At 41.5% G+C, this 24,901-nt stretch overlaps 1 protein-coding gene across 4 annotated transcripts in view; it reads left to right on the top strand.

The window, feature by feature from the left end:
- Positions 1 to 8,361, top strand: part of CCT6B (chaperonin containing TCP1 subunit 6B) — a 28,737-nt gene extending 20,376 nt beyond the window's left edge. For 2 of the 4 annotated variants that reach the window (XM_082707346.1, XM_082707344.1), the window contains 5 exons: positions 2,841 to 2,915; positions 4,148 to 4,281; positions 5,935 to 6,037; positions 7,581 to 7,653; positions 8,171 to 8,361. In XM_082707346.1, coding sequence (XP_082563472.1) covers positions 2,841 to 2,915; positions 4,148 to 4,281; positions 5,935 to 6,037; positions 7,581 to 7,653; positions 8,171 to 8,243 — 458 coding nt within the window. In that variant the 3' untranslated portion in view covers positions 8,244 to 8,361. The remainder of the gene's footprint in view (positions 1 to 2,840; positions 2,916 to 4,147; positions 4,282 to 5,934; positions 6,038 to 7,580; positions 7,654 to 8,170) is intronic. The other 2 variants (XR_014304888.1, XM_082707345.1) reach the window with 2 other exon arrangements.
- The last annotated feature ends 16,540 nt before the right edge of the window (positions 8,362 to 24,901 follow it).

Below are 24,901 nucleotides of genomic sequence, written 5' to 3'. Positions count from 1 at the left end.
CAATTGTCCCTATTTGTGTGGTTCTATTTCTGTGTTCTTATTCTGTTCCATTGATCTGTTTGTCTATCTCAGTGTTAATATACTCTCCTATTTACTGTAACTTTATGGTAAGTCTTGAAATCAGCAGTGTCAATCCTCCCATTTTGTTCTTTTTCAAGTTATTTTGGTTATTTAAAATCTTTTGCATCTTCATATGAATTTTAGAATTAGCATGTCAGTTTCTACCAAAAAGACTTGAGATTTTGATTGGAATTTCATTGAATCTGTAGAAAATTCTGGGAATAATTGGTATCTTAATATTGAGTCATTGTATATTTATTTATTTGAGCCTTCTTGACTCTATCTCAGCTATATATATATATTTATTTCAGCAATATTTTGTAATTTTTAGTGGCATATCTTTTTTCAGATTTATGTAGTTCATGAATTTTGGTCCTTTGGTATATGATGTTTTTAAAATTTCCATTTCTGATTTTAAGACAGAGAAATACAGTTGATTTTTGCGTATTGATCTTAAATTCTGAAACCTTGTTAAACTCACTCATTCTAGTAGCTTTCTTATAGATATCATTGACTTATCTATATAAGTGGTATAAATGATCATGTTGTCTGCTAATAAAGACAATTTTACTTCTTCCTTTCCAATCTGGATATCTTTTATTTCTTTTTTCCTTTTATTCCCGTGGGCTAGAAACTTCAATACATTGTAATGGAAATGGTGAGAGTGGGCATCCTTTCCTTGCTCCTGATCATACGGGGAAAACATTTAGCCTTTCTCTATTATGTGTGAAAATTAGCTGTAGATTTTTCTAGAAGTCCTCTGTCAGATTGAGGAAGTTCTCTTGCTGAGAGTTTTATCACGAATGATGTTGATTTTGCCAGTTGCTTTTCTGGTGATCTATTGAGGTGATTATATGTTTCTTCTCTGTTAGATTATTAATGTGGTAAATTACATTAATTTTTAAACGTTCAACCAACCTTACATTCTTGAGTTAAACCCTACTTACCTATGATATATTATCCTCTTTAAATGTAGATTACAGTTTTTAAATTATTTTTTTAAATTTTGGATATATATATGTATATAATTTGTTATTTTAATCATTTTTAAGTGTTACAATTCAGTGGCAGTAAGTTACATTCTTTCACGTTGTTGTGCAGCCATCACCATCATCCATCAATAGAACATTTTTCATCTTATAATACCAGAAATCCATAGCCATTAAACAATAATTCTCCATTCCCCTCTCCTCCCATCTCCTGGAAACCACTCTTCTAATTACAGTGTCTGTGAAATGGACTATTCTATGTACCTTGTTTGAGTAGAATCATCCAGTATTTGTCCTTTTGTGACTGGCTTATTTCACTTAGCATGTCTTCAGGGTTCATCCATGTTGTGGTATATGTCAGAATGTCCTTGCTTTTTAAGGCTGAATAACATTGCATTTTATATGTATATAAATATATAATTTTATATTTATTTATAATACATATATATATATATATGATTAGGACAGAATATTAGCATCTATCTATCTATCTAGCAACTTGGTGACTGCATCCTTGCCACCCATTCACATTTTTAAAAAGTTTCTTGTGAGGGGCATGTACACACACACACACACACACACACACAGAGCTCGTTACTTATCCATTTATCCATTGATAGAAACTTAGATCACTTCACCTTTTGGCTGTTGTGAATAATTCTGATATGTGTGTTGTCCTTTCTATATATTGTTGGACTTGATTTGCTAAAATACTAAAAGAATTTTTATATTTATATTCATAAGGGGTATATATATATATATATATATATATATATATATATTTGCTTTTTTGCTGTTAGAATAATGCTGGCCTCAAGAATGAGTTAGAAAACATTCTCTCCTTTTTAATTTTCTGAAAGTGTTGAATTCTTGTGTAGAATTGTATTACTTCTTTCTTTTTTTTTTTAAAAACGATTGGGGTTTTTTTTTTTTTTAAAGATTTATTTATTTATTTGACAGAGAGAGATTACAAGTAGGCAGAGAGGCAGGCAGAGAGAGAGAGAGGAGGAAGCAGGCTCCCTGCTGAGCAGAGAGCCCGATGCGGGACTCGATCCCAGGACCCTGAGATCATGACCTGAGCCGAAGGTAGCGGCTTAACCCACTGAGCCACCCAGGCGCCCGTATTACTTCTTTCTTAAATGTTTGGTAGAGTTTACCAGTAAAGCCATCTGGGCCTGCAGTTTTTTTCATGAGAAGTATTTAAGCTATAATGTCTTTTTAATAGATACTTTTTATCTTATTTTTTTGAGTTTGTGTCATTTAAGAAATTTGTCTGTTTCGTCTGTTGAGATCATCAAACTGTTGCCCATGAGCTAAATCCTGTTTGCTGCCTGTTTTTGGTAAATAAAGTTTATGGGGATATAGCTATACCCATTCATTCAGGTATTACCTGTGCCTCTTTTGTGCTACAGTGGCAGGGTTGAATAGTTACAAAGGTGATGGCATGGCCAACAGAGTCTAAAACATTTAAATATGGTGTTTTGCATATTTGCTAATCCCTGATCTAAGTTTTCAAATTGATTTGCATAAGTTGTTCATAATATTCCTTTACTATTGTATTTTTAACGTCTGTGGAATCTATAGTTATAAATATCTTTTTCATTTCTGACATTGTTCCTTTTTTTGACACTGTTCATGTTTATTTCATTGATTTCTGTTCCAATTTTTATTATTTTCTTCTGTTCACATTAAGTTTCATTTGCTCTTTTCTAGTTCTTAGGTGGGGAGGCTGAAGTCATTTGTTTGAGACTTTTCTAATGTAGGTGTTTAGTGATACAAGTTTCTTTTTAGGTGTTGCTTTAGTAACATCCCACAAATTTTATGTGTTTTCGCAGAATGGGACCAGGGAAGTTTTTACAGCTACTGGTAATGTTCTCTAATGTTCTATTTCTTAAGGTGGGTGGGAGGTACATGAGTACATTTATTTCCACATTTAATCTTTATACCTTATACATATAAATATCCTTCTGTGTATATTCAGTATTTCACAAGAACTTGAAAAAAATTTTTTAATTACTTTTTAATTCTGGTATAATTAACATACAGTGTTATATCACAAGGAACTTTTTAAAAATGTCAATGGGTGGCAAGGATGTGGTCACCAAATGGATAGACGACTCTTTTGAGCAATTGCGTTGTACAGGGAAGCAGAGGAAGGGGCAAGTAATTAAAAAATAATGTAGGATAAAGGAGGGATTCTTTTTGTGTTGTTCTGTTTTAAAGATGGGTGATTGGGGGTTTTGGGAGAAGGGGGTGGGATTATGGACATTGGGGAGGGTATGTGCTTTGGTGAGTGCTGTGAAGTGTGTAAACCTGGTGATTCACAGACCTGTACCCCTGGGGATAAAAATATATGTTTATAAAAAATAAAAAGTTAAAAAAAAAAAACAAAAAAACAAAAAAACAAACAAGAGTTCTTTGGTTACATGGATAAGAGTCCTTGAAAAAAAAAAAAAAAAAGATGGGTGATTCCAAGGCAAATTTATTGATTCAAGGAGAGTCATAAACTTTACGAAAACCGTCGTATCAGCAGGTATAAAAGTCATATCCTGTTGTGAAAATTGATGTTTTTAACCAGAGCTTTTACCTTAGAGTAATAAGAACACCTGTATTTTTCCCTCTGGTAGCTGTTTGGGTTTCGCTTAAGTATAGAAAACAAATACTGTCATAAGTCTCAAGAATTCTATACCAAAACGGTGACGAAAGTATCTTGGCCTAAAGTTTTTTTTTTTTTATTTTATTTCAAATCAGATACTACAATTAGTTTCCTGTCCCCCAAATTATAAATGACTACCTTTTAAATATAGTCATAAAGAACAAGATGAAGATGGAAGAAATGTCTACTCTTAACAGAGAATGAAGTAAGCTGCTTGCAGCCAGTTGTCTGTACCATACCTAATTATTTAATGGTGTGTAACTTCAGAGTGCTTCATAAGGCATCTGAGTAACCACTGAACTATGCAACTTACTTTATTTCCATATATATTTAGGTATATTTTAGGTGTCGGCAGTATAATTTGAACCCACTTGAATAGCTAAGTGCTTTTTTCTCTGGTGTTTCTGTCCAGCATGCCTTGCCAGTCTTTTCCCTCCAACAGGCTGTGTAGTTCCGGGAGCAGGTGCAGTTGAAGTGGCAATAGCGGAAGCCCTTGTTAATTACAAGCACCGTATAAAAGGAAGAGCTCGTCTTGGAGTCCAAGCTTTTGCTGATGCCTTGCTCATTATTCCTAAGGTACAACTATCCTCATGGCCAAAGAACTAGTGGTTAGACATAAGGGTGTTGGATTGTAAATTGTCCACATTATCTAAGACCAGAGTAGAAAGACAGTCTTTTTAAATTAACATATAATGTATTATTTGCTCTGGGGTACAGGTCTGTGAATCGTCAGGTTTACACACACACTTCACAGCACTCACCATATCACATAACCTCCCCAGTGTCCATAACCCAACCATCCTCTCCTACCCCTCTCCCCACCAGCAACCCTCACTTTGTCTTGTGAGAGTAAGAGAGACAGTTTTTATTTGCATTTCCCCAGGCACTTTTGTTTAAGATATGTTACAGTTAAGCAGGGAAACTTTTGGATAATAGCTTGGAATCCTTGTCAAAGTTTTGTGAAATAACTAAATTGCCCCTTTGCCTATCTCTGAGTGCAAAATTTGAAGTAAGTCCAGAAATTTCCTTCAAAAATGGTTCATGATTAATCATAATGAGAAAGTTTAGAACTTAAAATTTAACTAGACTTTAGGGTAGATTTCTTCTTGGTGGTGGTATCCAAAGTGTTATCATCACTTTAAATTGTGGGAAGTGAGAACTTCAGGCTGTTTAGCACTGCCAAATATAAGCGTGCTTTTGTCATTTTCATTTTAATACCTAGAAAAGGAGAGAAACCAGATATTCCATGTGTCAAAAGAAGGACAGAGAATTACCATTCCTTTTCCTTTGCCTTAATCTGGTTGTGAACCACTTAGAAACAGAGAAGACCATGTCAAAGGTGTTATTACCATGAAGTAAAAGATTAAGAACAGTGCTAGCAAAATCTTTTTGTTAATTGCTTTAAAATTATTCATAATTTGTAGAATCTTTGAGAATTGGATATCTGTTTTATCTTTGCCCAAAACAGCAAAGTCAGTAAGTGATGGTCCGGTAGTTGACACAAACTGGTAAGCCTGGTAAATAGTGGTGGTTTGGTTCTACTTGGAAATAAACCAGGTTTAGAGTGCTTTCGTCTCCATGACCTATTGCCACAGGTCATGACTGTCCTCATGTTGATGAGGACATAAAGATCCTGAAAATATGGAGGGTTCCTTTAGCAGGTGCCTAGGAAAAGCTAGAAAATGTGTGGCTCAAGGAAAAAGAAGAAATAATACCATTCTACTAATTTTCCATTTATTATTATTATTTTGCAATGATTTTATTTATTTGAGAGAGCATGGGAGAGAGCAAGAGAGAGAGGGAGCGAGAGAGTATAAGCATGAATGCATAAGCAGGGAGGAGAGGCTTGATCCCAAAACCCTGAGATCATAACCTGAGCCAAAGGCAGATGCTTAACCTACTGAGCCACCCAGGTACCCCCCCCAATCCATTTTTTAAGAAATCCTTTGCAAGGAGGGAAATTAATATGGGGTGGGGATGAGGGACAGTAATGTCCTCAGAATTTAGTGTAATACACATGGGCAAGATGTTTATGTAAATATAAAAACTGCTAGATACATGAAATAATAATTTGGTTAACAATGGAATTCTTTGAAAGGAAATGATTACTGTATTATGAATATGTTTTCACAAGACTAGAGGGCAGAGCCTCACTTTTTATATTTGATACTCAAATACATATGGAAAGATAATTCACACACTTATTTTTTTATTTTTTTATTCTTAAAGGTTCTTGCTCAGAATTCTGGTTTTGAACTGCAGGAAACACTGGTAAAAGTTCAGGCTGAACATTCTGAATCAAAACAACCTGTTGGTATAGATCTGGATACCGGTAAGAAAGTGAAGAAAAATTAGCTGCTCAGTAAAGAAAGAGGTTATACTACAGTGACCCAGAACTTATAGTGAGGGATTGGAGATTCGGGTGACTTCAATATTTAAAATTTGGGTGCCTTTAATTTACTTTTGAATTTCTTGAAAGAAAACATTCTTTTAAGAAAAAGTTTTTGAGTGCTTGTTATTTGACTCTTGAGATTGACCAAGAACAAAAGAGACAAAACCCTCTGCCCTGCTAAACTTATATTATAGCAGGGAAGGATAGGCACTAAATAATTAGCTTAGGGGCGCCTGGGTGGCTCAGTGGGTTAAAGCCTCTGCCTTCAGCTCAGGTCATAATCTCAGGATCCTGGGATGGAGCCCCGCATCAGGCTCTCTGCTCAAGCGGGGAGCCTGCTTCCTCCTCTCTCTCTCTGCCTGCCTCTCTGCCTACTTGTGATCTCTGTCTGTCAAATAAATAAATAAAAATCTTAAAAAAATAATAAGCTTAATAAATAAGTTCCCTGAGCATTTAAGGAGTAATAAATACAATGAAAAAAATAAAAGGACCCTATAAGGAAGACTATGAATGCTAGCATGAGGGGGCGGTCACAATTTAAAGAGAGAGGGTAGGTAGGGTAGACCTCATTGAGAATATGTCTGTAGAAAATAATCAAAGGAAGTAAGGAAGTAGCCTTGTTCGGGAACTGAGGAAAGAGTGTCTTGGGCAGAAGGAGCAGCCAGTGGCAAGGCCAGTGTCTGAAGTTTTTGAAGAGGAGGAAGGAGATTTAGAGAAGTAACAGAGAGATCATGCAGGGTATGGCGGCCAGTCCAAGGACTTTGACTTTTACTGCAGTGGAAGAGGGAGCAATTTTTGGCAAAGCTGTGATGTGGCCTAATTACATTTAAAAGGATCATTCCAGTTATTCCATGGAGAGGAGTCTACTGAACAACTAGAAGGTTGGAATGGCCATTAACCGCATTGGAGAACTGTGGGTAGAGCAGCTTTGGTGGAGGAGGCCAGCACTGAGTTTTGGCAAAAGTTAAAATCAAAGTGTCTTAGACTTTCCAGTGAAATAGACAGTTGGAAGTATGAGTCTGGAGCTCAAGAAAGAGCTCTGGGTTGGAGAAAAAAATGAGAGTCTTTTGAGTGTATATGGTTTAAATCCAGAAGACTCTATACTCACTCCCCAAGTATAGAGAGAGAAGAAAAGAACCCAGGACTAAGTCACTGGCTACTCTAAAATTAAGAGCTCTGGGAAGATGAGGAAGAACCAGGAAAGTCAACAGAAAAGGAGTCATTAATGTAAAAAAAAAAACCAGGCTTGAGTGTGGTGTCCTGGAAGACAAGTGAAGCTAGAGTAGTCGGGAGGCTGTGTTAAGTGTTGCTGATCCACGAGGCTTGAGAACTGACCATTAGGTTGGATTTGATAACATGGAGGTCATTGTGACCTGGACACTAGTAGTTCTGGTGGTATATTAAACACTGTTAGAATATATAACCAGTATTAACAGAATATATCAAGATTGTAGTGTTAAAATAGTTTGTTTTTACTTTGCAGGTGAGCCCATGGTAGCGGCAGATGCAGGAGTTTGGGATAATTATTGTGTGAAAAAACAACTTCTTCATTCTTGGTAAATTCATATTAGTTAAAAGAGAAAGACTTCTAGGGACGTAATCAGTAACTTTAAAACTTGTTTATTGTTTTTGCCACCCTCTAGTGAAAAATGGTTAAGTGTATGAAAAGGTGTAGTATCCAGTTACTAACACTAGCTTCTGTCATTTCACAGCCCTTTGTCCATTTTAATTCTAGCAGTGTCAGATTTGGAAATGTTTCCCTTACTGTTTATTTGAGGGGGAAGAGAAAGAAGAAGTTTACTGAAATTGTACTACACGTCTAGTGGGGGGAAAAGCAAATGATGTGCTAAAAATGAGCTCAGTTTTGTTGGTACATAAAGTCAAACTTGTTTTATCAGCTGAGGATCTGAAATTATAATACAAGGGTGATGTTTGTATTTACAATAACTTCGTCTGGTAATTTCTCAGACCAACACATTAAAGAACAAAGTACTTTTAGTAGCTGGAGATTGCTGGGGGGGAAGATGAGAGCGAGTTGGTAGGCTTTACTTACCCTGTTATCTTTTTCCTCAGCACAGTGATTGCTACCAACATTCTCCTGGTTGATGAAATTATGCGAGCTGGTATGTCTTCTCTTAAAGGGTGATTGAGTTCAAAATCAACTCTTCCAGAAGCTGAGATTTAGTACATTTACATCAGCTGCCATTATATAACCTAAGCCATTCTTAATTTTTGCACAATAAAAGCAGTTTATATTTGCTGGCCTTAGCAGTCTCAGTAATACTTCATCAACATATAAAGAACACAAGGACTTTCCTAGTAAAGGAATAATAATGAAAATATTTTTCCTTAAGAGTTCTAACTTTGGGGTTCCTGTCTGGCTCAGTTAGAAGAGCATGTAACTCTTGATTTTGGGGTCATGAGTTTGAGCCCCACACTGGGGGTAGAGTTCTAACTTCCTATCCTTTATTGTATGTTTGATATGAAATAATAAAAAATCACGTGCTTTTAAAACTTCTGCAATTTCCTGAGTAACAGGTATGATAGGAGCATTTTTTGGGTTATAATATTGTTCTTAGTCTCTATTTCCAGAGAAAACAGAGCTTAGAAGCTTAGAGCTTCAGGGGCGCCTGGGCGGCTCAGTGGATTAAAGCTTCTGCCTTCTGCTTGGGTCATGATCCCAGGCATCGCATCAGGCTCTCTGCTCAGCGGGGAGCCTGCTTCCCCGCCCCCCCGTGCCCCCCCACCGCCAGCCCTGCTCTGCCTGCCTCTCTGTCTACCTGTGATCTCTGTCTAATAAATAAGTGTATTTAAAAAAAAACAAAAACAAGCTTAGAGCTTCTAAGACCATTGGAATTTTTGGAACTAATGATTGTCTTTTTGTATGCTAATTAGTGACTCTTGATGGGCTTTTGTATGCTAATTAGTGACTCTTGATGGGCCCTTAGGAGGGCAACTGGGTGCCAGAGCAACTGGGTTAGAACTTTCAGCCTCTCCCCACATGTCCCACTCCACCCCTCTACCTCTAGGGTAGGTAGAGGGGCTGGGAATTGAGTTACCAACCAGTCATGCCTATGTGATGAAACCTCCGTAACAGTTTCTAAACTGTGGGATTCAGTGACCATCCAGATTGGTGAACACATCCATGTGCCAGGAGGGTCGGCCCAGTCCAGCTCTCTTCGGGACAGAAGCTCCTGTGCCTAGGAATCCTCTGGACTCGTGCTATGTATGTCTTCCTTATGTTGTTCATTTATACCCTTTATAATGTCCTTTATAATCAGCTAAATGTGTTCCCATGAGCTTCTGTAGCAAATGATTGAACATGAGGAGGCAGTGATGGGGAACCCCTGATTTATAGCCCAGTTGGACAGAAGTGTGAGTAAAATGGGTACCCACAGCTTGCAATTGGTGTCTGAAGTAGGAGTCTGTCTTGTTGGACTCAGCCCTTGATCTGTGGGGTCTGCCCTTCCTGCAGGTAGGTAGTGTCAGAACTGATTGTAGAACACCCACTGGGTATCTGGACAGTTGGAGGATTGGTTGGCATACGGAACCCCCGCACATTATTTGGTGTCGGAAGTGTTGTGAGTAGGGGAAGCAGTGTTCCCTTAGTAGGCTACTGCACTTTTCATAAAATTGAATCTATTGGGATTCTTAGACTGTTGGACAACTTTTAGTGAACAAAATACAGAGCACAGGTTTTTGAGTACCCAAGTCAATCTCCGGTTTATCAGAGGGTATAAATGTAGCAGGACAGCATTTTATTCTCTCTCAAGATTCCTTCAGTAACTTCTTACTGCCACTGATTCTGCTTATAAGTATGACATCAGTTTGTGATGATAGCTTCGGATTTCATTGAAACCTGACGTTTTATTTTGCATATAATGTATTATATTTTATCTGGCTCTTTGGTATATATGATCAGCTGCTTACACTTCTGTGCTAGCTCTCTGACCAGGTGGTTAAATGGAGCAGGTCTCATCTGGAAAGCTGGGGGGAGTGTTGGCACTAATATTGGGAAATAATTGTTTTTGGCTTTGAATGGAACTTTCTGTATCAGTATTATAGCAATAGCTTTCTTGTTTGAAACACTAGAGAGAATTAATCTGTTGTATTCTTTATTATCATTAGACTGCTTGTAGTTAATTTCTTTCCATGGATGCAAGTTCATAAGAGATTAAAAGCCAAGTGCATTTAAAGGAGTTTTGGCCCGTTAGTGCATAAAAGAGGTTTGTTTAACCATTTCCTGCCTGAGTTGAAAACCTGTACTTTCATACCGCATTTCCCCTGACTTTATACGTTGTCAACATCTTTCCAAGTTAATAACCATCCTTCTGAGCTGTAATTTCTTTGTGGTTACATGATATTTGATTGTATAGCTATTCTGTGATTTATTTAATTCTGTTTTCGAATTTTTTTTCCCATTAAAAACAAACATCTGGGGGTGCCTGGGTGGCTCAGTGGGTTAAACCTCTGCCTTTGGATCAGGTCATGATCTCAGGGTCCTGGGATCAAACCCCGCATCGGGCTCCCTCCTCTGCAGGGAGCCTTCTTCCCTCTCTCTCTCTGCCTGCCTCTTTGCCTACTTGTGATCTCTCTCTGTCAAGTAAATAAATAAAATCTTAAAAAAAAACATTTCCTTTTTTAGTAGGATAGGTCTTTTAAGACGTGCACACCATGCATACTGCCAGACTTTGTTCTACATAAAATGTTTAAATTATGAAATATTTTAAATATACCAGAAGGACAGAAAAAATATAAACTTTGTATCCTCCACCTAGCTTTAACAAATAGTAATATTTTGTCATGTTTGCTTCAGATTTTCTTTGTTGTTAAATTGCCACCCTTCCCCACCCACATCCCATGCTTTTCCCACCATTCCTCCCTAGAAAAAGACTGCCTAGAGGTAGTCTTTGATCTTTGATATATATCATCCCCATGCACTTAAAAAAAAAAATCCACCCTTTTTATATGTATGCATATGCCCGTAGCAATGTAAAATTATTCTTTTTGGGTTTTTAAAATGTAGAGAAAGAATATACTTTTGCTGCTTTTATTTCCTACTTGACATATGGTTTTGAGATTTATGTATTTGTTCGCTTTAGCTGTTTTTGAGTATTCCAGTGTATTTCTATACTATAGTGTATTGATCCATCAGTGGGCCTTTTGGTTATTTCTAATTTTACATCACTTTAAACACCACAGCATTGACTTTCTCTGTACATGTCTCTTTGGGCGCATTTGTGAGAGTGTTTCTAGAGATTATACCTACAAATGGAATGGCTTGGGTTTAGCATTCCTCATCTTTATATTTACAAAGTGATTATACCAGTTCACATTCTCCCTTGCAATATATAAAACTGTTGTTCCATGCCCTTACAACCTTGCTAAGTCGTAATATTTTTAAAGTTTGAATTTTTGCCCATCTGAGGTATTTAAGTTATAGCTTATCTTACACAGTTGCCTTAATTACTAGTATAATTGAACATTTGAATATTGGCCATTTTCAGTTCTACAGAATTGCCTATTCACACTGTTGACCATTTTTTTCATTGGATTTGTCTTTCAGGTTGGCATATTTGGGGTTCTACCTCTACTTATCTATCTATCTGTATTTTATAATATTTCCTTCCAGCCTGAAGCCTTCTCACCTTTGCAAAATACACAGAAGAATTTGATACACATTTTTTTTAGACTGAAATTTGTCATATTTTTCTTTTCAATTTTTTTGTGTCTCCACAAGAAATTCTCTACTTCAATAATAAAGATCTTTAAAATAGTTTATGAGTTTTCAGATTTTATCACATTACGCCTTTAATTCATCTGGAATTTATTTTTGTGTATAATGTGTGTTGTGGATCTAGTTTTTGTCCCCTTACATTGCCAACCAAGTGTTCTCAGACTGACTGATTTATGTTATCACCTCTATCATATATTGTATACTCTTGGATTGAAAAAAATTTTAAAACTTGCATTTGTTTCTGATTTAAATATTTTGTTCCCTTGGTCTGGGTAGATTGTTATCCTAACAATATTGCTTTAATTCTTAAAACTTTATTAAAAAAGTTTTGATATGTGGTAGGGTCACCCCCAACCCCTTCTTCATTTTCTTCAAAATTATTTTGGCTATTCCTGGATCTCATCTTTCCCTTCTTCCATATGAATTTTAGGATCAGCTTGTTGAGTTAGTGTTTTGATTAGAATTGCACTAATTTTATAGGTGATTTCACGTTGAAATGGATATAGGTATATATACACACTTCTTACTCATAAAAGTTTAATATCCCTTCATTTCTGTCTTACTAAGTGCTTCAGTTTTTTTTAATTTTTAAAAAAGATTTTATGTATTTATTTTGAGAGAATGAGTGGGGTGAGTGGAAGGGGGAGAGGAAGAAAGAGAATCTCAAGCAGACTCTATGCTGAGCATGGATCCCAATGGGGGCTTGATTCCACAATCGTGAGGATCATGACCTGAGCCAAAATCAACAGTTGGTTGCTTAACTGACTGAGTCACCCACCCACCCCAGTGATTCAGTTGTTTTGTATTAGTAAATGTTTTGTTTACATTAAAGCTTTAGATGTTTCCTATAAAAATGAATTGGATCTTTGGATAGATTTATTCCTATTAGTCTCATTTTGGAAGCTATTATGAATTGGGTATTTTATAAAAATTGCACATCACTGTATTGTAGGCCCTTTGTGGAGTCTTCATATTGGGTTTGTATTCCACAACCTTGCCAAACTCTCTTAGTGCAGTAGTTTTTTGTAGCTATACAGGGTTGTCTGTTTTTTTTTGTTTGTTTGTTTTGTTTTTTTTTTTTTAAATTTATTTGAGAGAAAGGGAGCGCATGAGCCAGGAGAGGGATCTTGGGAGAGGAAGAGAGAGATTCCTCAAGCAGACTTCTTGCTGAGTGGGGAGCCTGATGTGGGGCTCAATCCCAGGATCCTGAGATCATGACCTGAGCCAAAATCAAGAGCTGGCAACTTAACTGACTGAGACACCCAGTGAGGTGTCCCATCAGATAGCATAAATTCTTCATCTGTGCGTGAGCATGGTGCAGACTTTGGGCTTTTGTTTCTTGTAGGAGCCCTGAGCAGAGCAAGTTTCCTTACTGTTTACTCAGTAAGTGGGTAGAGTTTGCCTAGTATCATGAAGAGGTGGCTTTCAAAGGCTCTTCTTTCCCTTGGGGCCAAGTATCAACTCCTTCCTTCAACGGTGGCCTTCCTTCTGTGTGAGCATCAAAAACTTGACACCTGAACTAGATCTTACTACTAGTTTCTTATTTTCCTGGGCTTCTGCTATTCACCTTTAGAGTTTATCACTCTGTTTGGGTTTCCTCATGAGGAAAACCTCCCTCCCTTTTAAGTTCAGTATAGTTTTAAAAAATATTTAAATAATTAAATAATATTTATTTATTTATTTGACAGGGAGATAGAGCCAGAGAGCACAAGCTAGGGGAATGGCAGAGGGACTGGGAGAAGCTGGCTCTGTGCTCGACATGGGGCTCAGTCCCAGGACGCTGGGATCAAGACCTGAGGCAAAGGCAGACGCTTAACGGACTGAGCCACCCAGGTGCCTCTGTAGAGTAGTCAACTTTTAGTATGTAAAAAGTTCATGACAGTTCCCTTAAAAAAAAAAAAAAGACTTTGTCCCAAGTTTGTTTCATAAACCTCTCAGTTTCAGTTAAAGTTTCATGAGCCAAGAATTGTTATCCCCTGTTTGCCATTCTCCTAACAGTTTGTTTCTTACCTTTTTTTTTTTAATAGTCTTTTCCATAACAATAACTCTCTCTTTGAGATCACGTTATTGGTGCCATCACTGTTGTTTTATGTTTTGATCCTATCTGATAGTCACACATTACTCTCCTCCCAGCCTCCCACAATACCACTGAGATCCCAGAGTTTTGGCTCTTGAACATAATTCAGTTTAATATCTCTAAGTATTAAGGTCTTGTAACAATCCATTCACTCTTCTTTTACAGCTGCCTATATAATTGTCAAAGAGATCTAGGGGAACAGGAATACAGTCATTAAGGACATCCCCAGTGACTCTATAAATAGACTTGCTTTCCTTATCCTATTCTAGATTGAGGTCTTTAAGCTTATCAACAAGGAAATCAAGGGCCTCATGAATTAATCTTCAGCCGTACTTTTCCTGGACAGATCTTTAGGCTATAAAGGAAAGGGACAGAAATGGAAAACTGGAAGATCAGTGTTTTAGAGTTTAGAAGATCAGTGATTTCAGTGCTTTAGTGAAAAACAAACATATGGCTAAGCTATTGTTAAAGATTGCCTTGCACCGTAGACTTGACTATGGATTCTTTAAAGATTTTATTTATTTATTTGACAGAGAGCGTGAGAGCAGGGGGAGCAGGGGCAGGAGAAGCAGGATTCCCGCTAAGCAGGGAGCCTGATGTTGGCTTGATCTCAGGACCCTGGGATCATGACCCGAGCCAAAGGCAGATGCTTAACTGACTGAGCTACCCAAGCGCCCCTTTATTATGGATTCGTGACTACAATGCTGTTTAGTTATTTCATAAATATTAGCCCTTAAGGGTTTTTAAAAAGATATATTTATTTTAGCGAGAGAGGCCCAAGCAGATTCTGTGCTGAGTGTGAAGCCCAGTGCAGGGCTCAATCTTATGACCCTGAGGTCATGACCTGAGCTGGACCAAGAGTCACATGCTTAGCTGAGACACCCAGGAGCCCTAATGTTAGCCTTTCTTTAAAAAGGAGACTTGGACATCTAAATTGGAGCCTTTACTGAGCCGGGGTTTTATTTGAGGACAGAGAGAGAAGTACCAGAGTGCTGATATTTCCCCAGAGCCTACAGATGGTAAGAATGGTTTACTCATGACCAGATTTGCCATCTTCTCCATGCTCAGTAGAGTTCTTGATGGTATAGAACCAAGCTGATGACAGTCACAATGAGCAATGACTGCAGTTTCCTTCCTTCTGAGATTTTCTCAGCATTTCTCAGTTACTTGGTCCCAGAGTCAGCTGGCATAGCCCTGTGTCTGCTCATTGCCTAGGCCAGGATGGAGCCAAGTGTCTTGTTGGACAAACAGCCTGTGGGCCTAAATCTGGCTCCTGCCCATACCTTGGAGATAAATGTAGATGCAGAGGTTACAGAACAGGTTTGGGCCATATGCTTGCCTGGCAGGTGCTTCACAAAAAGCTCAAGATGCATAGGGGAAAGCTGCAAAAGCAGTGAACTTAAAAGAGTCTTTCCTATTGCCTCTTTCTTCTGTAGCCCTTGAGTTATATGCAAGGCCCCTGTGCTGTATGCCATTTGTTGGTGGAGGCGCTACTGATGTTTGGGAGGCACTATTCACTGTGCTTGACTGTTCTATCCATTGTTGAATGTTCCACATCCCTGGCACTCAGGCAGTATACCCCAATTTCTTATGACAACCAAGAATGCCCTTGCATTTCCAGATGTCCTCTGAAAGATGGTACCACTGGAGAAAACTCCAGCCGTTCAGGAATCGACCCATTTGTATATCGTTTTATTACCTGGCCCTTTGTCTTCACTAAACTTCAGCCTCAACAAGTACTGTTTTCTCCTTCACCCCCAATCTGGGTCAGAGAATGTGACAGGCTGTCCTCTGCAGAAGATAGTGCTGGAGACTCCCTTTGTCACGCGCTTGTCTTTGTGGAACGGGGTTGTGCTGGCAGTTAAGAACGCTCACCCTGGAACCAGAGTGTGTGGGATCATATTCTGTCTTGATCATCTTTTAGCTGTGGGGCCTGGGGTCAGTTAATTAACCAAAGTTTTCTCATCTGTTAAAGAGGGATAATATTGTACCTATCTTAGAGGATTCTTGTGGGGATAAGTTAGTATATATAAATTGCTTTACTCAGTGCTTGGTCCATGTTTTATAATTAACAGCTGTTTAGCTATTATTTTTATTACCATCGATGGTATCCATAAGAGAAGGGTAGTTGGTGACATAAATAGAGTAACATCAACTAGTGACAATAACTCTGCAAGCTTCTGGCTTTAGCTGCTAGAGCTCAAGAAGTGTCAACACTGCTTCAGCGGTAGGACCGCGATCCTGCTGCTTGGAGGCAGGTTGGATGCTCGCGACTATGCCAGAGGGGTGTGTTAGATGAGTGTTTTCTTTCCTGTTTCCCCGTTGGACGCACTGTTAGTCTTTACCGCAGACTATGACTGATGAAACTTGTGTAGGTATTTTTTTTTGTGTGTGTGTGTGTGTGTGGAGGGTTAGGTAATGTTCCTGAAAGACCATAAGGTCTATAAAGCCATTTTCCCTACAGTGTAGGGAAAATATTTCTGCCTAGGCACTATGTAACATTAGCTGAGAGTTATTTTCTGTCACTCCAAATTAAACTTTCTAGAGATGCAGGCTTGACCTTACGCATACATATGGGTAAGCTGGAAGTAGCATCCTCAGTAGCATCAGGGACCCAGGACCCTAATTTTTTAATTGCACAATTCTAAACATAAGATTTCCATCCTCAGGTTGCCTCTATGAATGTCTTATGGAACTTCAGCCATCATAGCTGAGTTCCAGGCAGGAAGCAGGAGAAAGGGCCCACCTCAGGAGTCTCTTCAATTTAAAGATCTTTTCCAGAAGTCCCACACAATGACTTTGGCATTTCCTTGGCTATAGTTAAGTCTTATGGCTATACCTAATTGCAATAGAGACTTTTAAAATGTGGTCTTTAGTTAGGCTCATTGACACTCTCATTAAGACCAGAGTTCTCATGCTATAGAAGTAGGGAAGCATGGCATGGGATAGGCAGAGCAGTCCCAGCCACATCTGCCTTGCTGAGCTAGCTGACGGAAGGGTTCCGGGTTGTCATGCACAAAAAACCAAGCTCAGAGCAGGAGCTCAGGGGTGTTCTTCCCCACCCCCTGGCTCTCGCTAGCTGTGGCCAGGAATAAAATGAATGTTCCTTAGGGGGCTGAGTAGAGGATGTCGGTGACAAGGGCACTAACCAAGGGCTCCTTCTAAGGGCTGTGTCTTTCCCCACGTTTGAATACTTGGTTCAGTGCCACTTCGTAGATGCCCATCAGTGCTTTTGGATGAATGGAAGAGCAAGGGATCTGGAGTCAGGCAAATCTTGTACTGGAATCTTCTCTTTGCCTCTCCAGCACTTGGGCTGCTGTTCTGGGAGCCCTGTTTTCTCTCCTGGCTCCAGCCAGCACGGCTTGGCTCTCTGCTCTGTCTCTTAACTGGCTGGTACTTAACTGTTCTGTGCCTCAGTTTCCTCATCTATAAAATACACAGACCTCAAAGGCTTGTTGGGAAGATGAGGAGACTTGATACAGAGCTTTAAGAACAGTTCCTTGCGCATGGCATTAGCTGCTACCTTCATTTGCCATTCTCCTTCCTCTGCCTGGCACCTTGTCTCCACCAATGCTCTTTTCTCTTCTCCACGGTGATTCACATCCTCTTGTCTCTCGTGAATAATGAAGCACCTCTTCTCCAGTGCTTGTGGCCACCTAGGCAGCCCGCCCTCATCACCCCGCTTCTCTTTGCCGATGCCTCAGTGGGTGACAAAGAGTTTGCCACCTCCTCTTCCTCGTCCTAGAACCTTAAGCAGCAGCAGAGAGTGGGGGGTGTTGCTGCGGTGGGAATGGGAGGAGGGCTCCTGTCAGGAGGGCTCTCCTCCATCTTCGGCCTCCACCCAGGACTGTCGCCTAACAGGCCTTACCTTGTACTACCCCACCCACCTCTACAGCCTCAGCTCTTGCCTCCCCCTCCGCCCTATTCACTTCTCTTTAGCCACACCGGTCTCTCTATTGTTCCTTCCCCCACGCTTGTTTCTGTCTGGGGAACTTGGCTTTTCTCTCAGCCTAGAACATTCTTCCCCCAGGTCCCTGCATGCCTTACTCCCTCACTTAATTTAGTCACACTTTTTTTTTTTTTTTTTTTTTAAATTACCCTCTTCCTCCCATGTTCTGTATTGTCTGCTTTATTTTTCCTCAGACCAGGCATCACTGCCTGGGATTTCAATAAAAATGCTAATTGTTAATTGTTTATCTCCCCTGCACTGGAATGGAAAGTGCTTTCTATTTCCATCTGAGTGCTCAGTGCCTAGAACAGTCCCTGGCACATAGTAGGAGCTCCAGCAGCTTTTGTTGATGGAGTGGGATGCTGGTTAACACTGACCTTTCTCTGACCATTTTTTCCTTTTTAGGCCTAAGGTTGGGGTTGAACTCTGGGTTGAGATTGGGGGTGGGGGAGGCGGATTGTCACCTGGTGGGCTTCAACATCAAGGCTTGGGGTGCTGTTCTGGGACCCCTCTTTTCTCTCGTGGCTCCAGATCCTCTGCTCCTGTAATTGTTTATTTTTAAAGAGAGCGAGAAAGCGTGAGTGAGATCAAGCGCGGGGCGGGGGGCGGGGGCAGAGGGAAAGAATCTTAAGTAGGCTCCGTGCTCAGCCTGTGATGTGGGCTTCCATCTCATGACCCTGAGATCATGATCTGAGCCGAAATCAGGAGTCAGTTATTTGACCAAATGAGCCACCCAAGCGGCCCTCTGTTCCTGTAATTAAAGTTACTTACAATTAGCTTACAAAGTAAATTTGTATACATTGTCTCCCTTTTAATATCCACAAGGATCAAACAGTTGACCTCAGGTACACCTGGTCGCTGTGTGAGCCGCTTCCCCTCCCATCCTCCTCTACTGCATGCTGCTACAGCACAGAAAATCCAGGGTGCAAGACTTTCTCATCCTCAGGGCAGGCCCAGGGGTGCAGACTGGGCTGGCCACAGAGTGACAGGGTTGAAGGGCAGGGCTCCTTCTCCAACTTGGGCATCATCCCCTGACTGAGGGCCTGCTCAGGGCCAGCCTACTCCACCACCACCCACAGCCTCAGCATTTTGCTGCAGGCTTTTAAGGGCCCCCATCTGCAAATCTCATTAATTAAAAATGCTACAACCATCTGTTTTGATAGGAAGCCTCAGAGAGGGGCTGCCTGCCCGAGATTGCTTTTTCTCATACCTCTCAACTTTAATTGAAAACTTAATTTTAGAATACAACCCAGGCCCATAAACCCTTCTTGTTGCCAGTGGCAGTGATGATGGAGGGGGGTGGGCCAGGCGAGTCCCTAGGTTACAGAGGCTTTGGGGTCCTGGGGTCCTGGTGGTGCTGGGCAAAATTTAGGAGCTCGTGTTAGCCAGCTTATCAGAAAGGGTGGAGAAAGGAGCTAAAAGCCAGAAGCTGGTGGCTAGGGGAACAAGGCCAGAGATGCAGGGGTGGCCCAGCTTAGAGGAAGGCACCTTGGACATGAGGGGAACCAGGGACCCCAAAGCATCTCCTAACTGCCCCGTGTCTGGCCAGGCCACTTCGCCAAGTCAGCTTCTTCCCCTCCCTGGGATACTGGAGTCAGGATGGGTCCTTGGCTTTGTGCAATGGGATGGTTTAGGGATGAGGGCCTTCTCAGGGAGTGGGGGCAGACCCTGGTTTGATCCTGCCTCTCACTGCTTCCTTACACCCTCAGTCTCTTTTCCTGTTGCCCCTGCCCTCCCTGTTTCCCTGGGAACATGTTAAAGGCTTTGAGGTCACAATCATTTATGACACTTATGGCAGGGGTGATGGAGATGTTATCCAAGGCTTGATCCCCTGGATATTCGGCCCCATGGCTAGAGTTCTTGGAGATGGGGAGGGCAGCTCCCTGGCAATTGAATAGATGGCAGTCCTTCTCCCCCATCACGTACAAAAGGCCCTTGGGTTCACTACTGACATTCTTTTCAATAGTAGCCCTCCCTGCTCTTCCCCCTCCACCCATCCCCCCGGCAAGATAGAACAGGAGTCATCATCCCTGTTTCCCCATTTTCCAGAAAAGGAGAATGGTGGGTAGGCATAGAAAGTGACTTTCCCAGGTCATTAACACAGACTTAGAGCTACAGCTGGTTCCAGAACCCAGGCCTGGCACAAGACCAGTTCTCTTTCTGCCCATCTCACAGTCTCTTCTGGTCCTTGCACTGTGAGTCTTGGAGCAGAGGGAATGATGGAGGCAGGCAGTATACTCTGAACCTGGTGCAGAGCTCAGTCCATGGTGAGGGTGACTATGCCAGCCAGAGGCAGCTGATTGACACCTGTGTCCTCAGGGCCCACTGCAGAGCCTCCTACAGGTCCTCAGTCATGTGGACTGAGTGCAGAGGTGAGTGAATGGATGGATGAGGGAAAGCAGGAAGGAAGGAAGCTCGTTTCCTCCAAGGCAAGCCATTCTGGCATCCTCTGAGACTTAGACACTGGAGTCATGCAAGCCAGGAGAAATCACTGGTAAATCTGGACTAGCCCAGCCTTCTCATTTTAAAGGAGAGGCCCAGAAAGGAAGTGACAGGCCTGGGTCACAAGCCCGCTTTGGAGAGCCAGGCCCGGAACTCACATCTGACGGTTTTTTCTTTCTCCTCTTGCCCTGGGTGGGAATCAAGGGTGGGAGGAGCTGAGCTGCTTAGAATGGGCTTCACATCAAGTCACACCAGCCTCTCTCCATCTAATCTCCCCAAATCAATTTGCAGAACTTCCATTAATGCTGTCAGGAAATCTGCAAGCTGTTTAAAGCCAGGGCAGCACCGTAACAGCCGGCATAACAGCTACCTGGGGGGAGACCAACATTAATGGCATAATTAAAGATTAGCATGGCCTTGGGCAGTTCAATAAACTTTACCTTTCTCAGCAACTGCTGGTGGAACTTGGAGTGGTGGGAGAGCCCCACACTCGCCAAGGCCTGGGCCAGGTGGCTTTGCCCCTCTCTTACTGACACTGCGCATATCCCCAAGAGACTGGCATCTTCTGGGGACAGGGATAAGGAGCAGCAACTTGTTTGGCCAGGTAGAGTGAGGTTGATCCAAAGAAATACTGTAGAGCAGAGCTTCTCAGACTCCGGTGGGGAGCCACACCACCTGGGCATCCTGTGAATGCGGGTTCTCATCCGCGAGGGTTGGGGTGGGGCCCAAGATTCTGCATTCCCAACAGGCTTCCTCCGGGTGATGCTTGTGCTGCTGATTCTTGGAACATATAGTGAATAGCAGTGCTATAGAGCCAAAATCCAGCATGAGGACAGGAGCTATAGCTCTAACACTCACGAACACAAGGTTGTTTCACGGGTGTTTCCAAGCCAGCCCTGAAAGGGGGTTCTTTCTTATGTGGGAACCATGGCACAGGGCTTAAGACATAGTTCTGAAACCCCAGCTGCCCCAGTTCAGAGTCTTGGCTCCAGCGTTCAGTGCCCAGAAGATGAAGATAGTAATTGTAATTACTATAGAGTTGCTGAATGAGATCATTCATTTAAAGTATTAGTTCTGTGCATGTAGGAAGTCCTCTGTATCACTGAGATTTCTTTGGAGCCTGAAGACAGTTTGCACAGAAAGAATGTTAAGAGGATTCTTACGTTTTTGAAAGGAATATCTAATTCATCAAAGTTAATAAAAGTTTTATAAAAATATGAATTTTAAGATTTAGCTTAAAAAGATTTTTCTTTTTCTTTTTATGTCTACCAAAATTTTAACAGACATTTCAAGGGGCCTTTGGATGATATTTGTTCCACTTACAAAGTTAGGCAGACGTTCTCAAATACTTAAATATCATTTGATAAGTTTAATATCTTTCGTCTTATTTTTAAGTACTACAATTTACTACTTAACTGACAAAACTTCCCAAGTAATTAAGTAATTCTTGTAAGTGCAAGGGAATCTTAAGTTATCTTAAGTGTTCTAACACTTAACACATATGAATTTTAAGATGATTTTTTCACCTTAAAATCACAAATCTAACTCAATTATTAAATTACATTTTAGATTGGAACTAAAGGCCAACTTGCTATTCAAATAGGCCAGATTCTCAAAACATTACAAGTACTTAAGGTGCCAATATGCACGGACCCTTTAACATCTAAAAATATTTATCTCATGGGTTTGAATTTCTATCCTTGAGGATACTTCTAAACATTTCTATATTTGAGGATGGAAGATTTTTTACCCAGTAAGGAGATAATTATACCTTCCTAAGTGGTTTTGGGGGTCACCTTCTCAAACAGTTGAGGTTGCATAATAATCAGTTATTGGCCACGATGCTGGCTGGATCCTTATCAGTGGCCTTGATGGAACCCGCTCAGCTCCATATTGAACTGCTTTGTCAGGGACTCCTTAAGTAAAGAAGGAGGTGGGTACGCAGTCTGCGCCCCAGGATTGGGGGCCTTCATTATGCAGTTCTTCAGTTCACTACAGGAGGTTGAGGCCCCTCCTAAGCCACCACAACATATGGTCAGTCTTTGCATCTGTTGGCCTCTTGAGATACTGAACTATTCTCTTGTCCCCAGGCTTCAATAACCTTCGACCTTGAGGAGATGCTGTTCTGTTTATATTCTTTTTATTTCTTGGGTTCATATTTCCTTAGATAAGAAAATGGTATCATTTGGGAATTTGGGTTCTCTCTTGTGATTTGGTTTAACTTTGTGCCTGCCACTCCCAGGGTCATGCTCTGATAAATCAATGTTAGTACTAAATTAAAATTATCATTTTTTAAAAGACTTTTATTTATTTATTTGACAGACAGAGATCACAAGTAGGCAGAGAGGCAGGTAGAGAGAGGGGGGAAGCAGGCTCCCCACTGAGCAGAGAGCCCGATGCGGGGCTCAATCCCAGGACCCTGGGATTATGACCTGAGCTGAAGGCAGAGGCTTTAACCCACTGAGGCACCTAGGTGCCCCTAAGATTATCATCTTAAAAGGAAGGTGAGTTGGTCTCTGTGCAGATCCCTAGGATATCCAGGAGGATGTCAGATGATGGTCCCCAGCTCCTCAGGTCCTGAGCACTTGTGGTTGCTCCTTTTCTGGATGCTTACAGTGCAAGGGAAGGATCATGAGCTCAGGTTCTGGGTGGTCACTTCCCTGAGCCTCAGTTTCCTCTTGTGTGAGATGGGGATTGTGGTGTTTCCCTTGGTAGGGTAATCAGGAGAAGCCAGTGAGAATGAACAATACAGTATAGTACCTGGTACATTTTAAGTCCTTGTTCCATTTCCTTTAGTCCATTTTCAAAATGGCAGCTGATTATGTATATCTCCATAATTACAGGCAAGAGAAATCTAAGCTGACAGACCAGACAGCATCGTCTTTAAACGGCATTGTCTAACCATGGCCACTGTCCACTACAGCTGTCTGGCTGACTGAGAATGTCACCCCAAGGGCAGGGTATCGCTCAGCTCAGACCTTGCAATGTGGGTGGATTGGCCTGGGTCTGGGGGTGGCAGCTGACCTATTTCGGGGAGCCATGGGCATTTCTTCACAGCCCTCCCTAACCCTGCCTTGGGCCCACTCCAATCCCACTGCCTCCCCTGCAGCACCCTCCTCCTGGGGATAAATTGGCTTCCTTGAGAAAGAGCACAGGTTCATGGAGCCAGAGAAACCTGAGCTTGAATTCCATTTCTGCCATTGATTGGCTGGAGTCACTTCACCCACCCGGGCCTCTGTTTCCTCATCCACAGTGAGGGCTATAGAATAAGCCCTGCTTCACAGGGGTGGTACGAGATGAACTAAGATGATCGTACCTTTGCAAACTGTAAAGCCCTGTACACATTTACTGTGCAGTATTAGAATGCCATTATGAAATGGACATTTTATCCTCCCCATATCACTTGCCTTTCTGAAGAGCAGCAAAAATTCCTTGTCCACTGCAAAGTCTTCCATAGCCAGAGTGAAGCCTTCCCTGGTCCTTGCTCCCTGAAAGCCCAGACTTTCCCCTATCTGAGTTTGTGGAGCGCTATAATCTGTATAGCTAGTGGCTTATAGGTTAGTGTCCCCCATTACACTGTGAATCCTGAACTGTGTCGTTCTCTTTTCTGTCTGTCCAGCATAAAACGGGGCCTACCTCAATGGATACTAGTTGAGTGAAAGCATGATGCACGCACTAAGTACATAGTAGAGAAGCAATGCCTTGTCTCCCCAAGAATTTCGTTTCCAGCCATCTTCCCCTCTGAGTCTCTTCCTGGACTCCACTGGCCCTGGGCTTCTCCACCCCTCTTCATTTCAAACCTGGAACTGGATGCGCAGTTCCTGTTCTCTGCCTGAAGGATTAAACGCAGTGATGAGAAATGTGTTTTCTTATTGTTTTAGGAAGCCCCATAGGGCGGGGGCGAGGGAGGGAGAAATGAAATCAGAGGCAACAATTTATCTTGTGCTAAAGGGTTCCAGGAAGCTGTGCTCTTACTGTACACCTCTCCCCCAGTGCTGACTCTAGGAGCTGGGACAGCTGGAAGCCCAGGTGTGCCAGCACTTGTGCCTGAGGGGATGGGGCTCCCTGGCCCTGGATGGAATTCTGATTCTGTTCAGGAAGCTCTCATTGTAGGGGCAGGCTGGGGGCCACACTTCGCCCTGCCTGCCCTCTGCCTGCCCTTGAGGCCTTTGCCTTGGTTTCTTAGGCATTGAGGTGCCACAGAGAGATGCAGTAGGAAGGAGGCAGGAGACAGTTGCCATTCCTAGGTATGCCACCTTGAGCCTGTTTGCCTCTTTGAAGTAGGGATAAGGACAGAGCTGTGTGCCTCACATGGGCTGGATGAGTCCTATGAGCTGGCCCTTGCCTCCTAAGCTCCTAGCCCTAAATTTGTCCTGTGCTGAGAAAGTTTGCCTTTGGGGCTGATTCACAATGACACATACATGGAAGAAGCCGATGCACACCAGCCAGGATGCTATCCTGTGGCTTATACAGAGAAATACAACTACCAGGTGCACGGAATACCCACCTGGGTAGGGCTGATGTAACAGAGACCCAGGCCCAAATGTGGGCTCTGCCACTTACTTACCTGCAGTGTAAATCTCTCCAAGTTGGAGCCTC

The sequence above is a fragment of the Mustela nivalis genome (assembly GCF_964662115.1).
Source record: "Mustela nivalis genome assembly, chromosome: 17".
In the NCBI taxonomy this organism is placed as follows: domain Eukaryota; kingdom Metazoa; phylum Chordata; class Mammalia; order Carnivora; family Mustelidae; genus Mustela; species Mustela nivalis.
Note: the sequence above shows the minus strand (reverse complement) of the source record. Positions and strands in the feature narration are given on the sequence as shown.